Consider the following 27,465-nt stretch of genomic DNA (forward strand, 5'->3'; position numbering starts at 1 on the left):
AAAATTTTTTGTGTAGGTCTTGTGTTCTATAACTCAGGTCCTCATTTTTGCAAGGCCAGGCCTTTACTAAATGAGCCATTTCCCTTGGTCACTCTATTTAATTCATGTTCTGGCTTAGTTTTGCTTTTCATTTAGTACAAACCTGTGGTGTTCCTCTGTAAAACACTATAGATATTGTAATGAAGAGACTGTTCTCAATTTGTTTTCCCAGAAGATGTTGACTTAGGTAAAGAAAGAGAAAAGTAACCGAGCAAAGTAATTAAAAAAACATCATTGACAGTAGGACAATGAGCAACAAAATACAAAGTTCATGCAGCCAGAATGAATTAAGAGCAATACCATGCTCTTGGGTGGCGGAGGGATGAAACCAAACAGCATGAGGAGTGGGCTTCAGACAGACATACAGACAGCATGAATAAGGACAGGGCTGCAGACAGACAGCTGGTGAAAAGTTACACAATCACTAAAGATAGTGTAACATCCAAGGATGGAAAAGACCAGCATTTTGGGAATGCAAAGTAGAGGAGGTAACATAGTTAAAGAAAAGTACCAAACACAAGGGACCAGACACAAAAATCTTTACCATACTGTTCCTTATTTTACAGGTTCACACTGATGGCAAGAATAGCTTCAATATAAGCACAACAATGGTATCTTTTAAAGTAAACTAGCTTTTCATTTCAAGCTAGAAACATATCCACTTGCTTTGAGCCTGTAACTGTACCTTTAAATTAGCCAAAGAAATTCTTATTTTCAGATAAAAGGAAAAAGCTATCTGCAACAAACTGAATTTTTATAATATTAAAAAACTTCTATGTCTAGTGGTGGTTCATCTGCTGTGTGGGAATACTGTCCATAATTTAAAAAAGAAACTCAGCTTTTGTGGAAAATAAACTTCAAGAGGTCCAGTAAAGATTGGAGACCTAATTAAGTAATTCAGTTCATGAAAGATTAGTGTGGTTCATTATGATAAAATCTAAAGTGAAAGCTGTGATTAAGTGATGATCTGCTGCTATGATAACTAAGCAAACCTTCAATTCTGCTTGACCCTTTTGCTTCCCTATGAGAATGGAAATGAATTACTGGGATGAAGAAAGAGATAATTGCAGGCTCACAAATTTTCACTTTATCAACAACATTACAGAAGATTACTCCTTTATAAAATTACTCAAACATAAAGCATGGGATGCTATAAAAGGAAAGAAGTTGTGATTGGTATCAACTTAATTGGGAAAGAAACAAAAATATTTAAACATGCCCCCTACAGCTATAATGACCACACAGCATCATGGAAAACCTGCTGTGTTAGACATATGTCCAATATAAATAGTGCCTGTGTGTCTTTCATACTATTTAAAATCATAGGGTTATTTTTTTAAAATAGATCCAGAAAGGGACATTAAAATTTAAAAAATGGTCTCTTGCCTGCAGCACAGGAACAGCTTCCTGGGACCAAGAACCTGCTGGAGTTCATCTGTCTATGTTTTTGTTAAGAGCTATTCTTCAGGGAGCAAGATCAGAAGGATTGTCTGCTGCTAGATGCGATTTGGTGGGGAACCTACAGGCATTACCACCACAAGCTGAGTTCAACAACTAAATCTGTCAAAGTTCCAGGACAGCAGAATTACACCTAAGATCTCTGCGGGTCCACTTGGAGTTCCTGCGGGCAAGATCCTTGACCCCCAAATCCGGGCCCCTGCCAAAGAACAAGGTCTCAGCTGGAGAGCGCCAGTTTCCAGTGAGATCCCACTACCCTGCAAAACCTTCTCAAGTTCCAGCCCAACCCTCGTCCTCTTCTGCCGGCTATTGGCCAGAGAGAAACCTCCTAGAGAGCTTGGACCACACAGAGCTACAGACATTGAATCTTTGATCCACATAAGCCCATTGGGGAAGGACCATAGAGAGAGGGAAGAGACCCCACCAACACCTACTGGAAGAAACTATGGGAAGAAGGCAATACAAGAGAACACCTAACAACAGAAAGACAAACATGACACCACCAGAATCTAGGGAATCTACACCAACTAGAATGGAACACAACAACAAAGCAGAGGAAGCAGAAGGGTACAACTTAAAAATCACCATCATAAAAATGATAGAGGCCCTCAAAGAAGATATGAGAAAATCCCTTAAAGAAATGGAGGAAAAAACAAACAAAAAAGTGGAAGAAATGAACAAATTCCTTAAGGAAAGTACAGAAAGCCAAGAAAAAACAATTAACCAGGTGAAGGAAACGGTTCAAGATTTGAAAACTGAAATTGAGAAAATAAAGGCAACACAAATGGAAGGAAAGCTGGAAATTGAAAAGCTGGGCAAAAAATCGGAAACCACGGACACAAGCATAACCAATAGAATTCAAGAGATGGAAGAGAGAATCTCAGGCGCAGAAGATAAACTAGAAGAAATAGATTCATCGACCAAAGAAAACCATAAATCCAACAAATCCTTAACACACAACATCCAGGAAATGTGGGACACCATGAAAAGGCCAAACCTAAGAATAATAGGCATAGAGGAAGGTGAGGAAGCCCAGCTCAAAGGTGCTGAAAACATATTCAACAAAATCATCGAGGAAAACTTTCCAAATCTGAAGAAGGACATGACCATGAAAGTACAAGAAGAATACCGAACCACAAATAGGCTGGACCAAAGAAAAAAGACCCCTCGACATATAATAATCAAAACACCTAGCATACAGAATTAAGAAAGAATATTAAGAGCAGCGAAGGAAAAAGGACAGGTAACATATAAAGGCAGACCTTTCAAAATTACACCTGACTTCTCCATGGAAACTCTCAAGGCCAGAAGGTCCTGGATAGATGTTCTAAAAGTATTAAGAGAACACGGATGCCAGCCTAGGCTACTATATCCAGCAAAACTCTCAGTCAATATAGATGGAGAGAACAAGATATTCAATGACAAAACCAGATTTTCCCAATACGTATCTACAAATCCAGCCCTACAGAAAGTATTGGAAGGAAAATTCCAACCCAAGGAAGGTAACTACACCCACAAAAATGTAGGCAACAGATAATCCAACTACACCAGAAACCTAGGGTGAAGCAGAACAAATATATTCACAATACCACTGCCAACAACAAACCTAAACCAAACAAGCATCAACAATCAATGGTCCTTACTCACCCTCAACATAAATGGTCTTAACTCACCTATAAAAAGACACAGGCTAACAGAATGGATACGAAGACAGAATCCATCCTTCTGCTGCATACAAGAAACACATCTTAGCTCCAAAGATAGACATTACCTCAGGGTAAAGGGTTTGGAAAAGATTTTCCAATCAAATGGAAATAAGAAGCAAGCAGGCGTAGCTATCCTAATATCTAACAAGCTAGACTTCAAACCAAAACTAGTCAAAAGAGATGAAGACGGTCATTTCATATTCATCTCAGGAGAAATCCATCAACACAAAGTCTCAATTCTGAACATCTATGCCCCTAATACAAAGTCACCCACATTTGTAAAAGAAACACTACTAAAACTCAAAGCTCATATAAAACCTCACACACTTCTAGTGGGAGACTTCAATACACCACTCTCAACACTAGACAGGACCACAAATCAGAAACTCAACAAAGAAACAAAAGAATTAACAGAAGTTATGTCTCAACTGGGGCTAATAGATATATATAGAACATTCCATCCACATGGAACCTTCTCTAAAATTGACCACATACTAGGAGACATAACAAACCTCAACAGATACAAGAGAATTGGAATAGTCCCCTGTATCTTATCGGACCACCATGCTTTAAAATTGGAATTCAACAACAACACAAATAGCAGAAACCTGCAAACTCATGGAAACTTCACAATCTGCAATTGCACCACTCCTGGGTCAAAGAAGAAATAAAGAAAGAAATTAAAGACTTTCTACTATTCAACGAGAATGAGGATACAACATACCCGAACTTATGGGACACCTTGAAAGCAGTGCTACGAGGGAAGTTCATTGCACTAAGTGCCCATATGAAGAAAACAGAGGATAGTCACATAAATGAATTAACAGCCCAACTGAAAACCTTAGAACAGAGAGAAGCGAATTCACCCCGCAGGAGCAGACGCCAGGAAATAATCAACTTGAGGGCTGAAATCAACAAAATAGAAACCAGGAAAACAATACAAAAAATCAATGCAACAAAGATTTGGTTTTTTGAGAAAATCAACAAAATAGATAAACCTTTATCCAAATTAACGAAAAAGCAGAGACAGAACATGCAAATTAACAAAATCAGAAATGAAATGGGGAACATAACAACAGACACAGAGGAAATCCAGTCAATTTTCAGGTCATACTTCGAAAATCTGTATTCCACAAAAATAGAAAATTCAAAGGAAATGGACTAGTTTCTGGATAACTATCACTTACCAAAATTAAATCAAGAACAGACAAACAACTTAAATAGACCTATAACCCGAAATGAAATAGAAGCAGTCATCAAAAGCCTTCCAACGAAAAAAAGTCCAGGGCCAGATGGATTCAGTGCAGAATTCTACCAGACAATCAAGGAAGAACTAATACCACTACACCTCAAACTGTTCCACAAGATAGAAACAGAAGGTTTATTGCCAAACTCTTTTTATGAGGCCACAATAACTTTGGTACCCAAACCTCACAAAGACACAACTAAGAAAGAAAACTACAGACCAATATCCCTGATGAACATCGATGCAAAAATACTCAATAAAATAATGGCAAACCGAATTCAAAAATACATCAGAGAAATCATCCACCATGATCAAGTAGGCTTCATACCTGGATTGCAGGGATGGTTTAACATACGAAAATCTATCAACGTGATCCACCATATAAACAAACTGAAAAAGAAAAACCATATGATTATCTCCCTAGGTGCGGAAAAAGCCTTCGATAAAATTCAACACCCTTTCATGATAAAGGTATTAGAGAGGACAGGGATAACAGGAACATACCTAAACATAATAAGAGCAATATACAGCAAACCAACTGCCAACATCAAACTGAATGGAGAGAAACTTAAGCCAATTCCTCTAAAATCAGGGACAAGACAAGGCTGTCCTCTCTCTCCATATCTCTTCAATATCGTACTAGAAGTTCTAGCTAATGCTATAAGACAACAAAAGAAGATCAAGGGCATCCAAATTGGAAAGGAAGAAGTCAAACTGTCTCTATTTGCAGATGATATGATAGTTTACATAAGTGACCCAATAAACTCTACCAGGGAACTCCTACAGCTGATAAACACCTTCAGCAAACTAGCAGGATACAAGATAAACTCAAAAAAATCAGTAGCCCTATTTTTTTCAGACAACAAAGAGGCAGAGAAAGAAATCAGAGAAACATCACCCTTTACAATAGCCACAAGCAACATAAAGTATCTTGGTGTAACGCTTACCAAACAAGTAAAAGATCTATATAATAAGAACTTTGTGACTCTAAAGACAGAAATTAAAGAAGATACCAGAAAATGGAAAGACCTCCCATGCTCTTGGATAGGTAGGATAAACATAGTAAAAATGGCAATCTTACCAAAAGCAATCTACAAATTCAATGCAATCCCCATTAAAATCCCACCACAATTCTTCACCGACCTTGAAAGGATAATAATCAACTTTATATGGAAAAACAAAAGACCCAGGATAGCCAAAACAACCCTATACAATAAAAGAACTTCAGGAGGCATCACCATTCCTGACTTCAAGCTCTACTACAGAGCTATAGGAAAATGGGAATTAGTTTACCACAGGACCCGGCAATCCCCCTCTTAGGCATATACCCAAAGGATTCACATCAATGCAACAAAGACATCTGTTCAACTATGTTCATAGCAGCACTATTTGTAAAAGCAAGAACCTGGAAGCAGGTTAATGAAGATGTGGCACATCTACACAATGGAATACTACTCTGCAGAAAAAAATAATGGTATCTTGAAATTCGCAGGCAAGTGGATGGCACTTGAAGAAACCATCCTGAATGAGGTAACCCAGTCACAAAAAGAGAAACACAGTATGTACTCACTCATATATGGATTTTAGAACTAGATCAAATGATCACCAGCCTATAATTCACATCACCAGAGGAACTAGGATACAAGTTGTATTCTAAGAGATTCATATAAAGTCCCTCACAGAACTGGGAAGGGACAAGTCCCCCAGACCTCAGGTAAAGTGGGGGAAGACAGCTAATGGAGAGAGAAGTAGGAGAAAATGAGAGGGAGGAGAGGAAGGCATGTGCAACCAGGAGGATTGAGCCTGGTTAGGAATGGAATATAGGAAAGAGAGAGAGAGAGAGACAGAGACAGAGAGAGAGAACATAAAAGAGGGAGCCAATATTGGTTTGAAGATAAAGTTGAACACAAAGAAAGGTCGAGGGAACTACAAGACTGCTCCCAACTAACAATCTCAGCTTCCGTGGAAAGGCTATCATAAATGCCCTTCCCGGAGAGTGAGATCAACAACTAACTTCTCCATGGAGTCCTCAACTAATGCCTGTTGAAAACAGGAGCAAACACCCATACATAAACACTGAGCCGAACTAGAACCCAGAAGAAGATGGAAAGGACAAGACCATGCGGTAGAAGTACATAGAGACAGCTTACCTGAACAAGGAGGAGCTAAGGGCCACTAGACTGATAGCTGGGAAGCCAACAGGGGACTGACTCGGACCCCCCTAAATATGGGTCTCAGCCAGAAGGTCTGAGCAGTCTAAGAGACCTCAGACAGTGGAGCCAGGATGTATCCCTGGTGCACAAAAGGACTTTGCAAACATATCCCCCATGGAGGGATAACTGCCTTATTCTAGAGATAGGAGAGAAGCCCTAGTCCCTACTTCACAGGACCTGTCAGATCTACATGACCCCAACTGGATGGCATTCCCCTACATATGGTATTGTGGTGGGGGGTTGGGAGGGGAGGGTGTTTAGAGTGCATGGGAGAGAGCAGAGAGGGCAAAAGGGAGGGAAGGAGGGAGGGAGGGCTGGAGGGGAGGGAGGGAGGAAGGGAGAGGGAACTGGGATCGACATGTAAAATGATAAATTAAAAAAAAAAAAAAAAAAAAAAAAACGCTTTGACTCCAAAATTTAAGTTGAAGAACAAGTTACTGGGGAAAAGTATTTCTATTTTTGTTTCCACAGAAAATGAAAAGATGTGGATTCCTTACAGACTAATGTGGTTTGATCACACCAGACCACCTGAAACAGAGTACAAGCTGATCCTACATTCCAAACAGCTGGACAAAACAGCCCTACAGACTACAGCTAGGATATCTGAATCTTCTTCGAATCCCCCAAGACAGCGCCCCTTACCAGCAGGAAGTAGTTTCGAAAGAACGACGCCCAAATTCCCAAATATTGTGTATAAATGTTTGTTTTCATTTAATTGGACTTTGTTATATAAAATTAAATAAAAAAAATAAATAAAATAAAATTTAAAAAATGCTGCTATTATTTCCAATGGAATTGTAGATGATTGTTTGGTTTTCTTTTAAATTCTGGCATATATCACCCTACATGTAGAGTTGGGGGGGAAGATGGGAGGGGAGGGTCATTGAGGGGCATGGGACGGTGGGAGAGAGAGAAAGAGGAAGGGAGAGGGCCCTGGGATGGATATGTAAAATAAAAATAATTGAAAACAAAACAAAACAAAAAATTCTGGCATATTTCACATCTAAGCTTTCCCCTTCTATCTCTTTCTCTCTCTCTCTATCTCTCTCTGTGTGTATGAGAGATACATATGTTTCCTGACATCAGTCATATACCAATTTTGCTTTTTTCACAATGGCATCAGGGGTTCTATTTCTTTATATGATATGTTGGAGGAGTCAGCAGTAGGGACAGAAGATTTTCTGTGGAACAGAATCTTCCCATGAAGCTTGCCCTAGAAAGAAGTCAGAATTTCCACACTGTGCACTTGGACTCCAGATTGTAACAATTGACAGTAATTGGTAATGTTACTGTGTTCCTGCCTCCAAGCTCTGTAGCTTCTGTGCTTCTCAAACCTCAGTGTTCTTGTGAACCAACAGAGGTCCTCTGAAAGTATAAACTATTCAGCATTTGTGGCATGCACCCCCTGAGCCTATTTGTATAATAGGAGTTTAGATGATCCTGCTCCTGACCCAGAGAGAACCCTCTAGTAGCAATTTAATGAGGAGAAACCACAAAACATCCCATACTCTGTAATCAAAGATAAAGCCAGAATCCTAGAACTTCAACTGGAGTCGAGGCCCCATGCTTACATTCTTCTCCAGCCACCCAAATTAATGAAAGAAAGAAAAAAAATTAAACAATGGCTTACCCTTCACACATGGCTGATATGGGTTCTCCATCATGGTCTGTAGGGATGGTCCTAGAGTGGATAGGAAATAATCCTCCAATAACAACTGAATGGTTTTTGGTTTCTACATACCCAGTCAAATTAAATTTGCCCAGTAACCTGCATTTCATATTCTTGTTTTTATTTTGGGCATGTAATTCAACCCATAAAAATGCAGTTAACACCAGAACTAAATACTTTTTTCTGCTCACCATTTAAGATGGTAAGTTTGAGGATAATGAAAGTGTTGAAATTGCACACCTTTTAAGGAAGCACCTAGATGGAGTGTGTATGTGTCACAACCTAGTGACCTGCTTGCTGCTCCCTGCTACATAATTTCACTTCCCTGTCACAGATCTCCCAACCACTTCCAATTTGTGGATCTGGACTAGGAGCTGAGCCATGGTCTGTAAAGAGACACCTGAATATCCTAAATGCTTTGCAATGCTAAATATTGACAGAATCATGGATTTTAGTTGAAAGGTATTGTAATTTTTTTTTTTTAGAAATTGTCTTTTGTTGTTTAGCACTGTTCTGAGTCTCATTGTAGCCAACTCTAAGGTCTTCTCTACCCCAAAGAAGAGGAATAGTATCCTGTTTCATCATTAAGTACCAAAAGAGGTGACAACAGTCCAAGCATTCTCTTTTAGGTACAGAAACAACTGAATAGAAAACTATCAGAAGTAGAAAAAAAAAAAAAAAAAGACTTCAGAGCAAATCTGTGTGCCTCCATTTTTATTACCATGATGCTAATTAAGTCTCACAGTTTCTGTGCTGCAGTAACCTCAATGGCTAAGTGAACTTAGACAAATCCTGTTCAGTCCCAGGACTTTGTGCCTGCCAGGTAGGCACCATGCTACTGCCTCCACCTCCAGACACTCAAACACAAATCTTATTAGATCAATTCATCATGATTCTGATCTCCCTGTCACCATCTCTGCTCCTTCTCAAACATTCCCCAACCCTTAGAATACATGGCATAGCTCATAGTCAGTAAAATTCAGCCCAAATATCTGGATCATGGAAAATGTGCAGAACATTTGATTATACAGTTTTGCTCAAAGAACATGCTGAGGAACCCGTAGAGATCTTTTAAAAATATCTTTTGTGTATAAGTTTTACTTATAAAACTAAAATTTATAATAAACTAAAAGCATTACATAGGCAATTTGGCATCAGGTATAACTTAGTCACCCGATGGGGTACCTGGTCCTGTAGACCATATTTCTGAAATCACTCACTGGCCAATGAGATACTCCAATACAAACCAAGTGAAACTAACAGCTATCAGTCATAGGGTCAAGGACACTAGAACAGGTCCCACAGAATCATCCAAGAAGGGTTTATAGGGCCTTGCAGAGACTGAACCCCAGAGCCTACATGGTTCTGCCCTAGTCCCTCTGCATACATACTGTAGTTGTTTAGCTTGGGGTTTTTGCAGGATCCTTACAGTGGGAGAGGGGTAGAGGTGGGAGTGGGATTCTTACCCTTTTACCTGCTTCTGGGACCCTTCCCTCCCACTGAGTTGCCTCATTCATCCTTGTTATGAAGGTTTGTGTTTAGTTTTACTGCATGTTGTTATGTACTATTTAGTTGATATCTCTGGGAGGGTAGATCTTTTCTGAAGGGAAATGGAGGGACAGATCTGGAGGAGAGGGAGACAGGGAAGGGAGTTTGGAGATGTGGGGTTAGAGAAGCCTGTGTTCGGGATATATTATATAAGAGAAGAGGAAAGAAAGAAATGAAGAAAGGAAGGAAGAAGAAAATAGAAAACAAAACACTTAGAAATAAACCCCAAATTTCTAAAATTTACTAGTATTGTATAGTTCCTCTTTTATACAGTGTCTTTAAGAGGCAGATAATGATTCCTGTGAGATAGCAGTCTAAAGCAGAGAGCTTTCATTTTTCCTCTTGTTTTAAAGCCTATCATCTTTGTGTTTCATATTTATTTTCAGGTCCAATCAATACTCACATAACTCAATGGAGGGCTGGCTATATTTTGTATATATTTATTACTCTCAGATTTCTCTATATTATCTTATATAATATGAGCAAATTGTTTACACTTCCGGGCAGAACCGGGATCAGAGGGGTCCTCTGTGGCTGCATGCTATTTGGTGGTACACCTTCAGGCATAACTACCACAAGCTGAGATCTACAACTAAAAGCTTCAAAGTTCCAGGACAGCAAAATTACACCTAAGGTAATTGTAACATCCTTTGCAATTTAAGCTGGTATAATATCGGAGAACAATTGTTCCATAACTATGGCAGATAATTTTACAATGCAGGACTTTAGGAATTATTTTACTTCATATATAGAAGGAATTTTAGCAGAAGAAAATTATGACTGGACCAATATGTACTTTTATTTTATAATAGCAATGGGTTTCATCATTAACATGATATTCTTAAAGAAATGGTTTGAGATTACAGCAAACAATAAGGAACTTGTACAAACCATGGGAGACTTAGTAACAAGGATTCGAAACATTGAAAATGATAGAATTCAAATCATAGAAAGTATAGAAAGAAAGGTTCAGAGTATTGAAGATGGCATTGGAGAGCTGACAGGTAGAGTACAAACCTTGGAACATAAAAATGACCAAGTAGAAAACAAAATTTGTTTCATGTCTGATACTTCAATAACCAGAACAGAAACAATGCAATGCATTAACACGCTAGCAGAAACAGCTAATTCCTGGTTAGAGGAAGCTACTAATGAGTTTAAAAAACTGGAACATCAGATAGAAAGAGTAGATGATAGAATCTCTTCCATGTCTGAGGATAATGGCAAGCTAGCAGATAGAACATTGTTTCTGGAAGGCAGTTTACATGCCATTCAAATAATATCTAAGTATGAGAATATTAAAAACATGGAATCATTTGTAGTTGGAGAAAGTAAGAAACTGGCTGATGCAATGAAGTCTCTAGAAAGTTATTTGATTCAAGAAGTTCAGACACTAAAAGAAACAATGGGGAATAGATTTCAGGCTTTAGAAGACCTTCAGTCTGATACATCAGAAGAACTACAGGTAACAGGACATGAAAAAGACTTAAAATTTTCCACACCATTTAGGGTCAGGGAGCTTTCCCTGTATCTATTAATGAAAAACCAGCAACGAAAAAACACCCAAAAGGTGTCATTGCATATCAGTGGGAAACAATACATATGAAAGATTTAAAAGTTATAAAGGTAGCAGTAGTCTCTTATGGCATGCACTCACCACATATGAAGCAATTAGTAGAATCATGGGCAAGGAACAACAAGGTAACCCCTAAGGATTGGGATCAATTAATATCAGCTGTCCTTGAAAACTCCTCTCAATTAGAATGGAGGGCTTTATGGAGAGAGGAAGCAAAAGCTCTTGAACTTCAGGGCTTAAAGAAAGGTTATAAAGCTCCCCAAGATAAAATTCTTGGTGAGGGTCTCTATGCTGACCCAGAAACCCAAGCTGCCTATGATGAACATATCTTGTCTCTATGCCATACAGCAGCTCTAATTGCTTGAGATAAGGTTCATGAATTAGGAGAGGATAGAATCCTATACCAAGATAAGGCAAGGACCTAGAGAACGCCTTAGTGTCTTTCTAGAAAGTGTATCTAGGGCAGTACAATTAGAGGTAGCAGACATAGATTCTAGGCGAATACTCACAGAATCTTTAGCTTATGAGAATGGGAATCCTCAATGCAAACAGGTGCTTTGGCCTTTAAAAATGCGATCAGCACCCTTGGATGAATGGGTCCTATATACAGGCAACATTGAGTATAATGACAATAAGAATGAAGCATGGGTAGGAAAAGCCATATCTAAAGGTCAGACATCAAGATAACAGAGTTCTTTACTATGGTGACTTAGAAGCTTGGGGAGGAGAAGCCATCTCCAAAGGTTTGAAGAGATATCAACATGTCAGATGTTATAACTGTGGTAAGATAGGACATCTAAAAAGAAATTGTAGGCAAAGCTTCCCTAGAAATAACACTCCCAGGAATGAATCAAACAGAAGTCCTCAGCCTCCTATGTAGAAGGTGTGGCAAAGGTAGACACTGGGCAAATGAGTGTAGATCGACCAGAGAAAAGCAAGGAAACCCTCTACCATCAGAAAACTCCTTGGGGGCGCTTCTCGAAGGCCCCCACGTCACAGATGGTCCGAACATTCCCAGTCACAGTGGCAGACAATCTCCCACAGGACAATTAGAAAATTCTGTGCCTATTATAAAATCTCATACCGCTCTGGATGACAAACTAGTGACAGAAGTTGAATCAAACATGACAGAAGGAAATAAACGTTTATTTTGGCAAACCTCTATAAATAGCCAAAGGCCTAGATTGATAGTTAAGATGAATAATACATTGTTTAACAGATTACTTGACACAGGGGCAGATGTAACTATAATATCTAATAAATCTTGGCCTCGAAGATAGGCCCTGCATGAGGTAAATGTTCAATTCTTAGGGATTTGGAACACTGTCTCAGGTAAAACAGAGCACAAGATGGATTGACTGTATGGGACCAGAAGGACAGAGAGGAAGGTTGAGACATATGTGGCTGATATAGTGATAAATTTGTGGGGTCATGATCTATTACAGCAATGGAATACACAGATTAACATTCCTCCAGAATTAGACAGGAACCATAAACGACCTCATGATTGTGGAAAAAATATTATAAAGTACTATACAAGACAGATACCAAATATCCAGGCTGTACAAAAACAGAATACAAGTGCTGAACAAACAGAGGAACCAAAAGCCCTACCGTTAAAATGGCTAACAGAGGAACCTGTCTGTGTAGGACAATGGCCTATGACCTCTGAGAAGTTAGAAGCTTTAGAAAGCCTGGTTCAGGAACAGCTAAATGCTGGACATAACAAGGAATCAACCAGCCCTTGGAATTCTCATGTATTTGTGATCAAAGAGAAATCTGGTAAATGGAAAATGCTTACAGACCTGAGAGCCATTAATAAAGTTATCCAGCCAATGGGCTCTCTACAGCCTGGAATGCCCTTGCCTTCTTTGATACCCAAAGAATGGCCTATTATAGTTATTGATTTAAAGGATTGCTTCTTCAGTATACCTTTACAAGAACAAGATAAAGAGAAATTTGCCTTCACGGTACCTAATTACAATAATTATCAACTGGTGAAGAGATATCAATAGAAGGTTTTGCCACAGGGAATATTTGTATTTTGTACAAAACCTGGTAGAAATAATTCGTAAATAGTTTCCACAATCCATAATCTATCATTACATGGATGATATATTGTTAGCTGACTCTAAAGGAGAAATATTAGAAAAAATGTTTGAGAAAGTAAAGGAAGTTTTACCTCGCTGGGGATTACAAATTGCACCTGACAAAATACAAAAAGGAGAGTCTATCAACTACTTAGGATATAAAATGGGTCTACAGAAAATTAGACCACAAAAAGAACATATCAGAAGAGATCGCTACCAGACTCTTAATGATTTTCAAAAATTACTAGGAGAGATTTCTCAACTGCAAACCATTATTGGAGTGGAAGGGCATGATTTGAAAATCTTGCAAATGGCCCTAAAAGGAGATAAGGACTTGAATAGTCCATGAATACTATCAGCTGAAGCTGAAAAGGAATTAGAATGTGTAGAAAAGAGGATACTAGAAGCACATGTGGACTGTTTGTATCCAAACCTAGACTGTATTCTGGTTATATTACCATCTAGAGAGTATCCTTCAGGGATTTTGATGCATAGAGTAGATATCATACTAGAATGGATATTCCTACCACATAAACAGAATAAAAAACTAAAAACATATATAGAAAAGATCTCTGACTTGATTATAAAACGTAAATTAAGACTTCGTTAACTAACAGGAAGGGACCCAGTAGAAATCATAGTACCTTTAACTAATGAGGAATTTTTTTCCTTATGGAAAGATAATGAATATTGGCACAGAGCATGCAGTAATTTTTTTGGGAATGATTAGCAACAATTATCCCAAAACTGAGATGTAAGGGGTACGGTTTTTCCACCCGCCGCCTCTGGTCTTGTTCCACAGCCCCACCGCGCCAGCCCCAATTAATGCACAGAGACTCTGTATTTGATATTATGCTATTGGCCACATAGCAGTTTCTTATTGGCTAGCTCTGCCTTAATTATTAGCCCATTTCTATGTATTTCCATGTGATCTTACCAGGGAGCGACAGCTGGCGGTTCTACCTTCTCCAGACTCTCCATCTTGATTCTTCCTTACTACTTTCTCTTTCCTCCTCGTCTCCTAGTCCCTCCTACCTAACTTTCCTATTGGCCAACAGTCCTTTATTCATTAACCAGCATGAGAAACATATACAGAATGACATCTCCCATCACTGAGAGAATCAAATTCACAAACAAAACAATTTGTATCCTTCCACGCATTGTAAGAAAAAAATCTATTTCTGGAGTTCCTATATTCTACACTGATCCAAACAAATCAGGTAAGGCAGGATATAAATCAGGAAAAATTAGTAAAGTGGTTCAAAGCCCTTACAAATCTGTACAAAAGGAAGAATTTTATGCCATTGTCATGGTACTTATGGATTACTGACTCTAAATACACAGAGAGAGTCATTTTACACATTGAGACTGCAGAATTTATTCCTGACAATACAGAATTAACTTCATTGTTTATACAGTTACAAGATACTATTATAAAGAGGTCTCATCCTAAATATATAACACACACCAGATCCCATACGGTTCTGCCAGGTCCTCTAGCACAAGGCAATGATGAAATTGATCGGTTATTGATAGGAAGTGTATTAGAAGCCTCAGAGTTTCATAAGAAACACCACGTGAACAGCAAACGTTTAAAAAAGGATTTTTCTATCACTTGGCAACAAGCCAAGGAAATAGTAAGGAAATGTTCTACTTGCTCATTCCATAACCAAACTCCTTCACCACCAGGCAGTAACCCTAAAGGTATACATAAGAATGAAATATGGCAAATGCATGTGATTCATTTTGCAGAATTTGGAAAACTAAAATATGTACTTCCCACTATAGATACATTTTCAGGGTTTCAATGGGCCACTGCTCTTAGCTCTGAAACGGCTGATTCTTTTATCACACACCTATTGGAGGTAATGGCCATAATGGGCATACCTGCACAAATAAAAACTGACAATGCTCTAGCATATGTCTCCAGAAAATTGAAACAGTTTTTTTTTGAGTATTATAACACAAAGCACATAATTGGTATACCACACAATCCTACAGAACAAGAAGTAGTTGAGAGATCCAATGGTACTTTAAAAGAAATGTTCCATAAACAGGCAGGAGGAACCAAGACACCCAAACACAGATTACATAATGCTTTATTAACATTACACTTTCTTAATGCTGATGAAAAAGGAAAAACAGCTGCAGAAAGACACTGGACAATAGAAAAAATTTCTGCACTAAATCAGCCAGTGTACTTCAAGGATGTATTGACCTCAGAATGGAAATCAAGATATGTGTTACCTTGGGGTAGGGGTTATGCATTTGTATCTACAGGAGAAGAAAAACTATGGATACCATCTAAGTTAATCAAGATCCGAGTTGAACAAAAGAAATATCTTAATGAAGAGAAATGACAAGTCACCCAACAAATTAGGTCCCATGAAATGTGTGGAGACCTCTCAAATGTAGGGGAAGTGTTCTGTTCTTTTTATTACAGGAAAATGTAGAAAACCTATCATCAAACAGCCAAAAGACACCAAACATGTAGGTACATACAGAAGAGAAGACAGCTCTCCAGAAACAATCAGTTAATGAAGCAGAATCTGATATATGGTAAAAATGTTTAATTCTAGTAAACTATTTCTATACAGAAATCTATTTCTCTCTACTATCTAGTATTCCTGAAGTCCCAATTTATGTAAACCAATGCTAGCTTTGGAGTTGGATTTGGCTTTCCTTCTCTAAATTCAAGCATGGTGTTAAGATTAAATTCATGGTTTCTGCCTTAAATCAATAATACAATTGGTGTAAGGCAGAAGAAAACAAAATCTAAGGACTCATTTCTTATATACAATGTTCTCTCTGAAATCCTATTTTTCATACATACGTTTTAATGCTTATTGTTGTCTTTCCCTAATGCATACCTTAAAACTTGAAATTTTTACTTTAATATTGATATTTAAGTTTTCAACAAGGAATAGTAAAAATTCCTAACAGCAATCTTTGAACTCTCCAGAAAGAAGATGGTGCCCCATGTTGTCATTTCCACTTGACTCAACCTGATGCATCTGGACTACAAACATCACCCTAAAACTGGTTTGAGACTGTTTTCCTTTAGACAAGTCATGGCTAGGTAGCTATAATGGTGCACCTTTTTATTCCACCCTGGCCAGAGTTTCTACACTCAAGCATTTTTTGTCACACAGTGACTAGCTACATATGTCACAGCCAGTTCTGTTGAGAAATTTGGTTGCTAAAATTTTTCTTCCTACAGGATCCATTGGAATAATCATCATCCCATTTCATCAGGAATAAACCTTAAGATAACAAAGCCCCCTTTCTCTACCCTTGAAATTTTGGGATAATAGTCATCTTCTTTGGGTTGGTTTTAAATATTTACGGTTGGGTATGGAAGGTGATGCTTACACTCAGGTTTTTCTTTTAGACAGGAATAGGGTATGGTTGGGAAAGGTATTGTTTATATGGGATATAGGTAGATTAGCCTATTTTCTTGTGAATTTGACTAAGAGTGAGATAGTATTTTACAGATTACATTGTTATATATTCTTATATGTGGTAAGCTATGTAAAATTAAGTTTATATTTTGTTATATTGTGTGAAATCTTTCCACTTATGCACATTATTTTTACCATATTCTATGTATTGTATACTTTTACTTATATTTAAGACATTTCGTATATTGATACAATTTATGCACATTTATTCTTGTCATATTCTATGTATGTATACTTTTCTTGTATTCAAGACATTTTGTATATTGATACAATTTGGGATATTTATCATGCTGCCCTTTATAGTTCTACCTCTTGTCTTGACATGTCTACTCTACCTCTATTATAGGGATTTATATGTATGTATATGTATATAGTTATATTGTTTAAGTAATATATTCACTAATATATTCACAATACCACTGCCAACAACAAACCTAAATCAAACGAGCATCAACAATCATAGGTCCTCACTCACCCTCAACATTAGTGGTCTTAACTCACCTATAAAAAGACACAGGCTAACAGAATGGATACGAAGACAGAATCCATCCTTCTGCTGCATACAAGAAACACATTTAAGCTTCAAAGATAGACATTACCTCAGGGTAAAGGGTTGGGAAAAGATTTTCCAATCAAATGGAACCAAGAACTAAGCAGTCATGGCTATCCTAATATCTAACAAGTTAGACTTCAAACCAAAATTAATCAAAAGCGATGAAGAAGGTCATTTCGTATTCATCGCAGGAGAAATCCATCAACACAAAGTCTCAGTTCTGAACATCTATACCCCTAATACAAAGGCAACCACATTCGTAAAAGAAAGGCTTCTAAAACTCAAAGCTCATATAAAACCTCACACACTTCTAGTGGGAGACTTCAATACACCACTCTCAACACTAGACAGGGCCACAAATAAGAAACTCAACAAAGAAACAAAAGAACTAATAGAAGTTATGTCTCAACTGGGGTTAACAGACATCTATAGAACATTCCATCCTAAGACAAAAGAATATGCCTTCTTCTCTCCTCCACATGGTACTTTCTCTAAAATTGACCACATACTAGGTGGCATAACAAACCTCAATATATACAAGAGAAGAGGAATAGTCCCCTGTATCTTATCAAATCACCATGCTTTAAAATTGGAATTCAACCACAACACAAATAGCAGAAAACCTGCAAACTCATGGAAACTTAACAATGTGCAATTGCACCACACCTGAGTCAAAGAAGAAATAAAGATATTAAGCACTTTCTAATATTCAGCGAGAATGAGAACACAATATATGCGAACTTATGGGACACCTTGAAAGCAGCGCTACAAGGGAAGTTCATTGCACTAAGTGTCCATATGAAGAAAACAGAGGATAGTCACATAAGAGAATTAACTACGCAACTGAAAGCCTTAGAACAGAGAGAAGTGAACTCACCCCGTAGTAGATAGCAGGAAATAATCAACATGAGGGCTGAGGATTTTAGACCTAGAGCAAAGGATCACCAACCTATAATTCACAGCACCAGAGCAACTAGGATACAAGGTGTATTGTAAGAGATTCATATAAAGTCCCTCACACAACCAAGAAGGGACATGTCCCCAAAGCACAGGGGAAGTGGGGGGCAGCGAATGGAGAGAGAAGTAGGAGAAAACGAGGGGGAGGAAAGGAAAACACACGCCACCAGGAAGATTGAGCACAGTTAGGTATAGAAGACAGGAGAGAGAGAGAGAGAGAGAGAGAGAGAGAGAGAGAGAGAGAGAGGGAGGGAGAGAGAGAGAGAGAGAGAAAGAGAGAGAGAGAACATAAAAGAGGGAGCCAATATTGGTTTGAAGATAAAATTGAACACAAAGAAAGGTCTAGAGAACTACAAGACTGCCGCCAACTACAATTTTGAGCTTCTGTGGAAAGGCTATCATAAATGCCCTTCCAGGATAGTGAGATCAACAACTAACTTATCCATAGAGCCCTCATCTAATGCCTGTTGGAAACAGGAGCAAACACCCATACATAAACACTGAGTCGAACTAGAACTCAGATGCAGATGGAGACGACAAGACCAGGTGGCAGAAACACATAGAGACAGCTTACCTGAACAAGGAGGAGCTAATGGGCCACCAGACTGATAGTTGGGAAGCCAGAATGAGACTGACTCAGACCCCCCTGAATATGGGTCTCAGCCAGAAGGACTGAGCAGTGTAAGGGAGGACCTCAGACAGGGGAGCCAGGATGTATCCTTGATGCACAAAAGGACCTTGCTAACACATCCCCCATGGAGGGATAACTGCCTTAACCTAGAGACAGGAGAGAAGCCCTAATCCTTACTTCACATGACCTGTCAGATCTACATGACCCCAACTGGATGGCATTCCCTTACATATGGAATTGGGGTGGGGGGGATCGGAGGGGAAGGTGATTAGGGTGCATGTGAGAGGACAGAGAGGGTAAAAGGGAGGGAAGGAGGGATGGGGAACTGGGATCGACATGTAAAATAATAAATTAAATAAATAAATAAAAACTTTTTTTTTTTTTTATGACAATGAGAAATGTCTGTCCGTGGCAGTACCAGGATTATGGGCATCAAAGAAACTCCATGTGAAATTTACATTCTTTGTGGCAAAAGAAAGCCACTGGACAAGAAAATGCTCTTTTCTCAAATATTGACAGTATACTATACAATATGGTCAAGCAGGACATAAAAGGAAGTAACTGCCGAACTTTGTTAAGACAAGGTAATACAGCTCTTCAGAACGTCTTGCTCAGTTATTCTAGACTTGAGGGCTAAAGATGGATACCCCAACAATAGAGAAAATTGTTGAGTGACTGTCCAGGCATCCATCTGCTTTTGTAATTTTTTACATTTTTTTTGGAATTTGTTTGCTTGTACTTCCTGATTACCCAGGTAATATTATTTTCTTCTCAGTCACTGATGTAGCTGAAGACTTTACAGTTCTAGTAATAGTTTTCCTAGTTATCAGATTCAAAACAGAAATTCACTGAAAAAGTGTCAGTGTATAAGAGTGAGAGACATAAAAAAATAGTTTTGGAATGCAAGTTAGAAAAGAAAGTGAATTAGGTCTAATCCTTTCGACTCACCAAGATAACATAGATATTTTCTCTGAATTTGTCAAATGTTATGGGCTAGACATTGTTGTATTCATTGCCTGTGCATATTTTATGTAGTTATTGTACTTGTATTAGTTATAACTTATTTAGTTTAGACAACAAGGGGGAATTGAGGTGGTATTTTGTTTGTGCTCTAACAAATAAAGCTTGCCAAAGATCAGGGAATGTCTTGAGTCATTAGTTAATCATAGAGGCCAGGTGTGGTGGCACATAACTTTAATCCCAACACTTTGGACTTCATGCCTTTGATGCCAGTATTTGGGATTCCCAATTTTCTGACAAACCACCATACTGATTTTCAAAGTTTTTTCACTCCCACCAGCAGTGGACGAGTGTTTCCCTTACTCCACATCCTCTGCAACATAGGGTTCATTAATATTTTTGATCTTGGCAATTCTGACAGGTATAAGATAGATTACCAGAGTCATTTTGATTTGCATTTCTGTGAAAGATGTCATGTGGAGGGTGTTGGGTTCACAGGGGTTGGTTAAAAAAAGAAGACTAAGAGACACTTTAAAAAATGAACTTAGACTTTCTAGACTGCAAGAGTCTTCAGCCTTGATGGACTGATTCACTTTCCCCTTGCCCTGGGGTATTTTTATTTTTCTCAATATTTACACTTTCGTCAGTTGGTTACCATATGGTCAGAGCAACTCGAATGAGGCTTCCAAACATACAAGGCTAAGTGCAAATAATCAATTCATCAGGTACCACAGTTGTCTGGGTTTCCCAAACCAAGTTTTGCCTAGGCTTTTTATCCTTTGGAAACTTCTAAACAAGGTTCACATAGGGAGACAAAAGGTATCTGCTAAAACAAGGATGGATTGGGGTAGGTTCTAACACTTTGAAGCTAGGTCAGGTATAGCCCAGTGGGGATCTATTTGCTAACACTCAGGCTGCAGGCCAGCAGGAATTCTGCCACCCATTTTCCTGATCATTAAGGACATCAAACACTTCTTTGAGTGTATCTTGGACATTCAAAATTCTTCTGTTAATAGTTCTTTGTTTAAATCTATATCATATTATTTAATGTGATTATTTGATATATTGATGTCTAGTTTCTTGAGTTCTTTATATTCTTCGGAGATCAGTCCTCTCTCAGATGTGGTGTTGGTGAAAATCTTTTCCCATTCTGTAGGCTGCTGTTTGTCTTATTTACCATGACCTTTGCTTTACAGAAGCTTTTCAGTTTCAGGAGGTCCAATTTATTTATGATCTCAGTGTCTGTATTACTGGTGTTATATTCAGAAAGTAGTTTCCTGTGCCAGTGTGTTCAAGGCTACTTCCCACTTTCTCTTCTATCAGCTTCAATGTAACTGGAATTATGTTGAGGTTATTGATCCACTTGGACTTGAGTTTAGTGCATGGTGATAGATACGGATCTATTAGCATTCTTCTACATGTAGACATCCAGTTATGTCAGCACCATTTGTTGAAGATGCATTCTTTTTTCCATTGTATATTAGTAGCTACTTTGTCAAAAATCAGGTGTTCTTAGGTGAAGGTCTTTGATTTATGTCAGGGTCTTTGATTTGACTCCATTGATCCACATGTCTATTTTTATGCCAATACTAAGACATACTAAGCTGTTTTTATTACTATAGTTGTATAGTAGAGCTTGAAGACATTGATTGTGATATCTCCAGAAGTTCCTTTTTGTATAGGATTTTTGTTTCCTCTCTCTCTCTCTCTCTCTCTCTCTCTCTCTCTCTCTCTCTCTCTCATTGTCCTGGATATTCTTGAATTGAGTATTGGTCTTTCAAGGTCTGTAAAGAATTGTGTTGTGATTTTTTGGGGGATTACATTGAATCTGTAGATTTCTTTAACATGCTAATCCTACCAATTCTTTAGGATCAGTGATTTTTTTTTTTCATTTTTCTGATCTCTTCCCAAATTCTTCCATCAAAGACTTAAAATTCTTGCCATATAGGACTTTCACTTGTTTGATTAGATTTATCCCATTGACATTTTTATTACTGTGGCTATTGTTTCTTTGTTTTCTTTGTCAACCCATTCCACAATTGTATATAAGAGAGCTACTGATTTGTTTTTTTTTTTTTTTTTTTTTTTTTTGAGTTATTCCTGTATTCAGCCACATTACTGAAGGTGTTTATCAGCTATAGGATTTCCCTGGTAGAATTTTGGGGGTCAACTATTTATACTATCATATCATCCACAAATAGTTGAAGTTAGACTTCTTCCTTGCAATTTGTATCCTCTTGATCTCCTTTTATTGCCTTGTTGCTCTAGATAGAACCTCAACTACGGTATTAAATATATGTGGAGAGAGTGGACAGCCTTGTCTTCTCCCTGATTTTAGTGGAATCATTTTGAGTTTCTCTCCATTTAATTTGATGTTGGCTGTTGGCTTGCTATATACTGCCTTTATTGTGTTTAGGTATGTTCTTGTATTCCTGTTCTCTCTAGAATCTTTGTCATGAAGTTGTGTTGGATTTTGTCAAAGAATTTTTCTGCATCTAATGAGATGATCATGTAGTTTCTTTTAATTTGTTTATATAGTGGTTTACACTGACATATTTTAATATGTTGAACCTTCCCTGCATCTCTGGGATGAAATGGTGGGTGATTTTTAAGTGTGTTCTTTTATTCAGTTTGCCAGTATTTTATTGAACATTTTTGTATAAATGTTCATGAGGGAGACTGGTATGTAATTCTCTTTTTTTGTTGTGAAGGTCCCAGCCCCTTGCCTTGGCAACCATGGCTGTCTGAACAAAAGATCCAGCAAGACATAGGCCCTGACTCAGGAACATGTGCTGAGCCACCGACCCTGCCCAACCTTGCCCTGATCACCAGGAAGCGAGATATCCTCCTTGTGGCTCTCAGGACTTGCTCCCTAGATGCTCCTCAGAGTTTGGCTCATGTATAAATTATCACACTGGGTAAGTGACCATTCCTCATGGTAACAGCATGGAAATCCCTTCCAAGTTTATGGCCTTAGTCCAGTTTTCTCAGAGTGCTTCAGAATGATTCCTCACCCATGCTTGGCCTCCCTTTCTTGCCAGAAGGCAGCTGTTTCTGGGCAATTATCCTTTGGTTGCCAAGGATACCCCTTGGCAATGGTATGTTTATCATTCATAGTGATTGTCTTATCCTCTAAGGAAATGCTGTTCTAGAGACCATAAAATTACCAGCATATATTATGTTAAGTTACATTGTTATTTTAAAACTAGTATTTTATACTTCCAAATGGTCTCCTCATTCCTTAGTCTTCCTCTAGTTTAGGTTTCCTTTGAGGGTTGTAGAAGCTTCTGATTTTTACACCAGCATATGTCATATCCATTTGCAGAACCTTCAGAACACAGGTATGTTTTTATCAGGCCACAATGTCTGCATCCTACAAGTGCCATAGAATTCCACAAAGATAAAGCAAAGACAACAGAAAACTATCGCTGGGCTCTCACAGGGAGAGTTCTTGTGAAATGCACATTGATGGATGCCCAATGCCTCATTTCCCAACAAACTCCTCTGTTGATATTTTGTTTTTATTACTGTCACAAGTGAAGATACATGAGTTCATCTGTCTAATACATGTTGAAATACAGGCTCAAAAGCCCATGTCATGTTTAGACCCATGAAATAAAGTGAATGAAGTCTAGGATGGTGGGTTCTAGCCTTCACTAGTTGTCTCCTCTTCTCTTGGGATCCCAGGTCCTTTATCACATGGCAGGGCCCTTTATACCAAACAGCCTTGTTTACTTTTCTTATTCTTGTTGTTTCTTTGTTTATATGACTCTGAGGGTCCTAATGAGTCAGGAATGTTCATGTTGTGGTGAGTCTTCCCAAGACTCAAACTCAATAGCACACTGTCACCTAAGCAGCCCAAGCTAGCAGTGGGAATTACCAGCTCTCCAGGTGGGATTGTGTCTTTCACTGTATTCTGAATTTAAGTTCAAGAATCCCTGACTCAGGCAAAAGAGGCCATATGAATGCTGGTGCAAATAGCCATGATGTGTAATTACATGTGAATACACACCCCCAGCCTCCTGGGTCTGAGATATGACTTAGGCTCCTGTATCATGCCTTGCTGTGTTTGATTCTTGCAGATCTCTAAGGGCTCTGGCAAAGGTCAGGCTGTCCTCCAGGAATAGTGACAGATTTTGTCCAGACTTGTCTTTGCCTCTAAGCAAGGAAAACACCTGAGCCCACAACACTCAAATAAACACAAAAAGTATTCAAAGGTTTGAGCAGCCACAGCTTGTCAGCTGTTACATGTCCTTTACGTCCTTTACCTTTTCCCTACATCATTACTTCAGCTTTTTTGGCCATTGTGAATCCCAACAGTATTTGGGAATTTCAGTGTATGCATGAACACACTAACCTTCATTGTGTCTCCTATGCAGAACTGCCTGAATCAGTAGGGAAATGAATACTTACTAGTTATGTGTTTGCAGGTTGCTCTGCTTATTTAGGAATATATTGAGAACAGGTTGTCTCCTGCTCTAAGTCATTCAATACTGTGCAAAACAATGCTCTCTCAGACTTTGCTTTGCCCCCCAAAACAACATTTTATAAGCAGATTTTAGCTCTGCCCCAAGAGACACCATTTTATAAGAGCCTTTGATTCTATTTGAGAATGAATGATGTCTGTGTATCTAGGTGGAAACTGCCAGAAAGGAAAGTATGGCAATGGTTGATTTGGGAAAGTGGCTAACACAAAATTGCCATTTAGAAATTAAATTCATTGAGCAGCCCTTGCAACTTTGGGAGCCATAATTAGGCTTAGAGTTGAGAGAATATTATCCAGGGAGGATATGTCAAACTTGAGACATCATGATGAGGCCACAAAAAGAAAGAGAGAATTCCTTTTTTTAATTTAATTTATTATTTTACATGTCGATCTCAGTTCCCTCTCCCTCCCTCCCTCCCTTCCTCACTTTTACCCTCTTTGCCCTCTCACTTGCACCCTAACCACTCTCCCCTCCCCTCTCCCCCACCCCAATTCCATATGTAGGAGAATGCCAACCTGTTGGGGTCATGTAGATCTGACATGACAGGTCATGTGAAGTAGGGACTAGGGCTACTCTCCTGGAGAGACTTCCCTTCAAAAGCCAGGAAAGAGCTTCATTAAGAGAAATACCTTACAGTAAGAGAATGAGAGCCTCTATAGACAGCGTGTGTCCTGGGTAATTTTTGCCAACGTACCACAACTGGAAAGAGGGAATCTCAATCAATTGCCTCCATCAGATTGTCTTGTGTTCATATCTTGATTTCTAACAGATTAATGCAAACCCATCCCACCAAGAAGAAACCATCCTTATGCAGTTGGATCTGGGCTGAATTAGACAGGTAGCTGAACAAGTCAGGGAGAGCAATCCAGGAGGCAGAAATCCTCTGTGGGCTCTGCTTCATTCTTTACCTTAAGATTCCTACATGACTTATCTCAATGTTGGTCTGTAACCTGTAAGTCAAATTAACCCTTTCTTGCCAATTTGGTATTGGTCAAGTTGTTTACCACCACAATCAAGATGCAGGCAAGCTGGAGCAGGATGACAGGGTGTGGGTGGTGGATCAAATGGTGACTCTGCCTAAGCTTGCAGTGGATTCATGTTTCCTTCTTCATGTGGACCCTCTCAGGCCCCTCTTCTTGCTCAACTTCATTTCTACCTGGAAACCCAGGAGCCCACCAGTCCTAGAGTCAGGTAAGTCATTATGGTAACTAAGTGGAACTTTTACCCCTACTAGTACTATGAGATACTCTGAATGCTACCAGAGGAGAAAGGTAAATCCCAACCCAGTATTAAACAGGTCTGTCTACAATGATGTTGTGGCAGCATGATCATGCAGTAAATTTCTGATGATAATTTATGAGGTAACCCACCAAAATTATGCATCTGATGGAGACAAACTTATACACAAGGTGTTAAGGAACACAGTCTTCTAAATAATTGCCTTTAAATCCCTTGTGAAGCCATAGCTCTCCTCCTATATAGTTTGGGACTCATCCCGTAGCTTCAGCAGTGTATACTCGGTGGCTTACACCCACACTGTGAAATTCTGGTGAGAAAATAAGTCACACAGTCAAAACCTTTCTCACAATCAAATATTTGTTTCATATCCAATATAAACTTGAAAGCCAGCTTTCTGCAATTATCTTTTACAACAGGATATTAGGTCAAAGAAGATCCCAAATGGGACTCTCACAGATAGGCCCAAGGACAGAATTACAACATGTCTAGGCTTGTTGATTCAAGGCTCTCATAGATAAAAGAGACCTGGGTTCCCTGAATTCACCCTTAGCTGATTAGGGGAAGTGAAACCCCAGTTAATTCTGCTTTAATCTTAACAGCCTTTTATAACCTTGTACTTTCATTCACCTTGATTTATTGATATAAGATCTTGAGATTAACTGTTTGTGTCTTAACCCTGAGAGACAACAGAAAAAAGCTGTTAACCATTTGTCTAATTGCAGAGAGAGGTAATCCTTTTTACACAGGCACCATGGGAACAAACACCAGAGTGGCTGGGCAGTGTCAGGCTCAAGATGTTGTACTGTATACTGTAGGTCTCCTCTTTGTTCTAACCACTTAGGGTAAAAGATGTAATTCTTAGATCTGAGAGGTTCCCTTTTAACTAGCTAATATTTGGCAAGTATGCTAACATGGACCAGGAATTTCATGTTTCCTTCCAAGGTTTACTCTAGTTGCCATGGCTACCCTGATGTTCTTCTTAGAGTTGGAGTTTTGGTAGGCCAAGAGAGAGCTATAAAAGGGTCCTTGTCATTGCATTTTGACTCTTTTTACATGATTCTATTATAAGCTTCTATCTTATTATCTAGTCATACCTAGAAATGTGGTATAGCACATGTATTTCCCTTTTCCTTTCTTGTAATTCTCTATGATTTAAAGCTTCTTAATTGACCCTTGGACCTCTTAGAGTTGCCAGGGCTTTCTACTAGCCACCTCTCTTGAGCCACAAAGAAAGCTGATAGTTATTGCTTTGTATAGCTCTTATATGTTTGATGGCCCTGAGAAATTCAAGTCTTATAGCCTGGCTATTGCCAGAGAATTGCTGACTGTATGTGTATATAAGCTGGAAAACTTACAGAATGGCAGGACAATAAAGAAACTGATAAGAAATAGAACAGTGTGCGAAAGATCATTCGTTTACCCTGAGATACTCTATGAAAAAAGCCCTTTATGCTTGTTGTAGCATCCAATCTGAACACTGAAGAGGTTCTGGGACTGGACCCCAAATGCTCTCCTTACAATTGTGAACTGCATGCAAGATATTCTGGTACAATAGTGGACACAAATATTGTGGGAGTAACAAGCTACACTCTGGTGAAATTTAAGGTCTATTCCATGAGACAGAACCCAGGT

General features: G+C 38.6%; 1 protein-coding gene across 1 annotated transcript in view; it reads right to left on the reverse strand.

The window, feature by feature from the left end:
* LOC127232806 (vomeronasal type-2 receptor 1) overlaps window positions 1-8,525 on the reverse strand; it is a 30,008-nt gene extending 21,483 nt beyond the window's left edge. The window contains exon 1 of the mRNA XM_051199071.1: window positions 8,293-8,525. Coding sequence (XP_051055028.1) covers window positions 8,293-8,525 — 233 coding nt within the window. The remainder of the gene's footprint in view (window positions 1-8,292) is intronic.
* Between the last annotated feature and the right edge of the window lie 18,940 nt (window positions 8,526-27,465).

The sequence above is a fragment of the Phodopus roborovskii genome, unplaced genomic scaffold (assembly GCF_943737965.1).
Source record: "Phodopus roborovskii unplaced genomic scaffold, PHOROB, whole genome shotgun sequence".
Taxonomy (NCBI): Eukaryota; Metazoa; Chordata; class Mammalia; order Rodentia; family Cricetidae; genus Phodopus; species Phodopus roborovskii.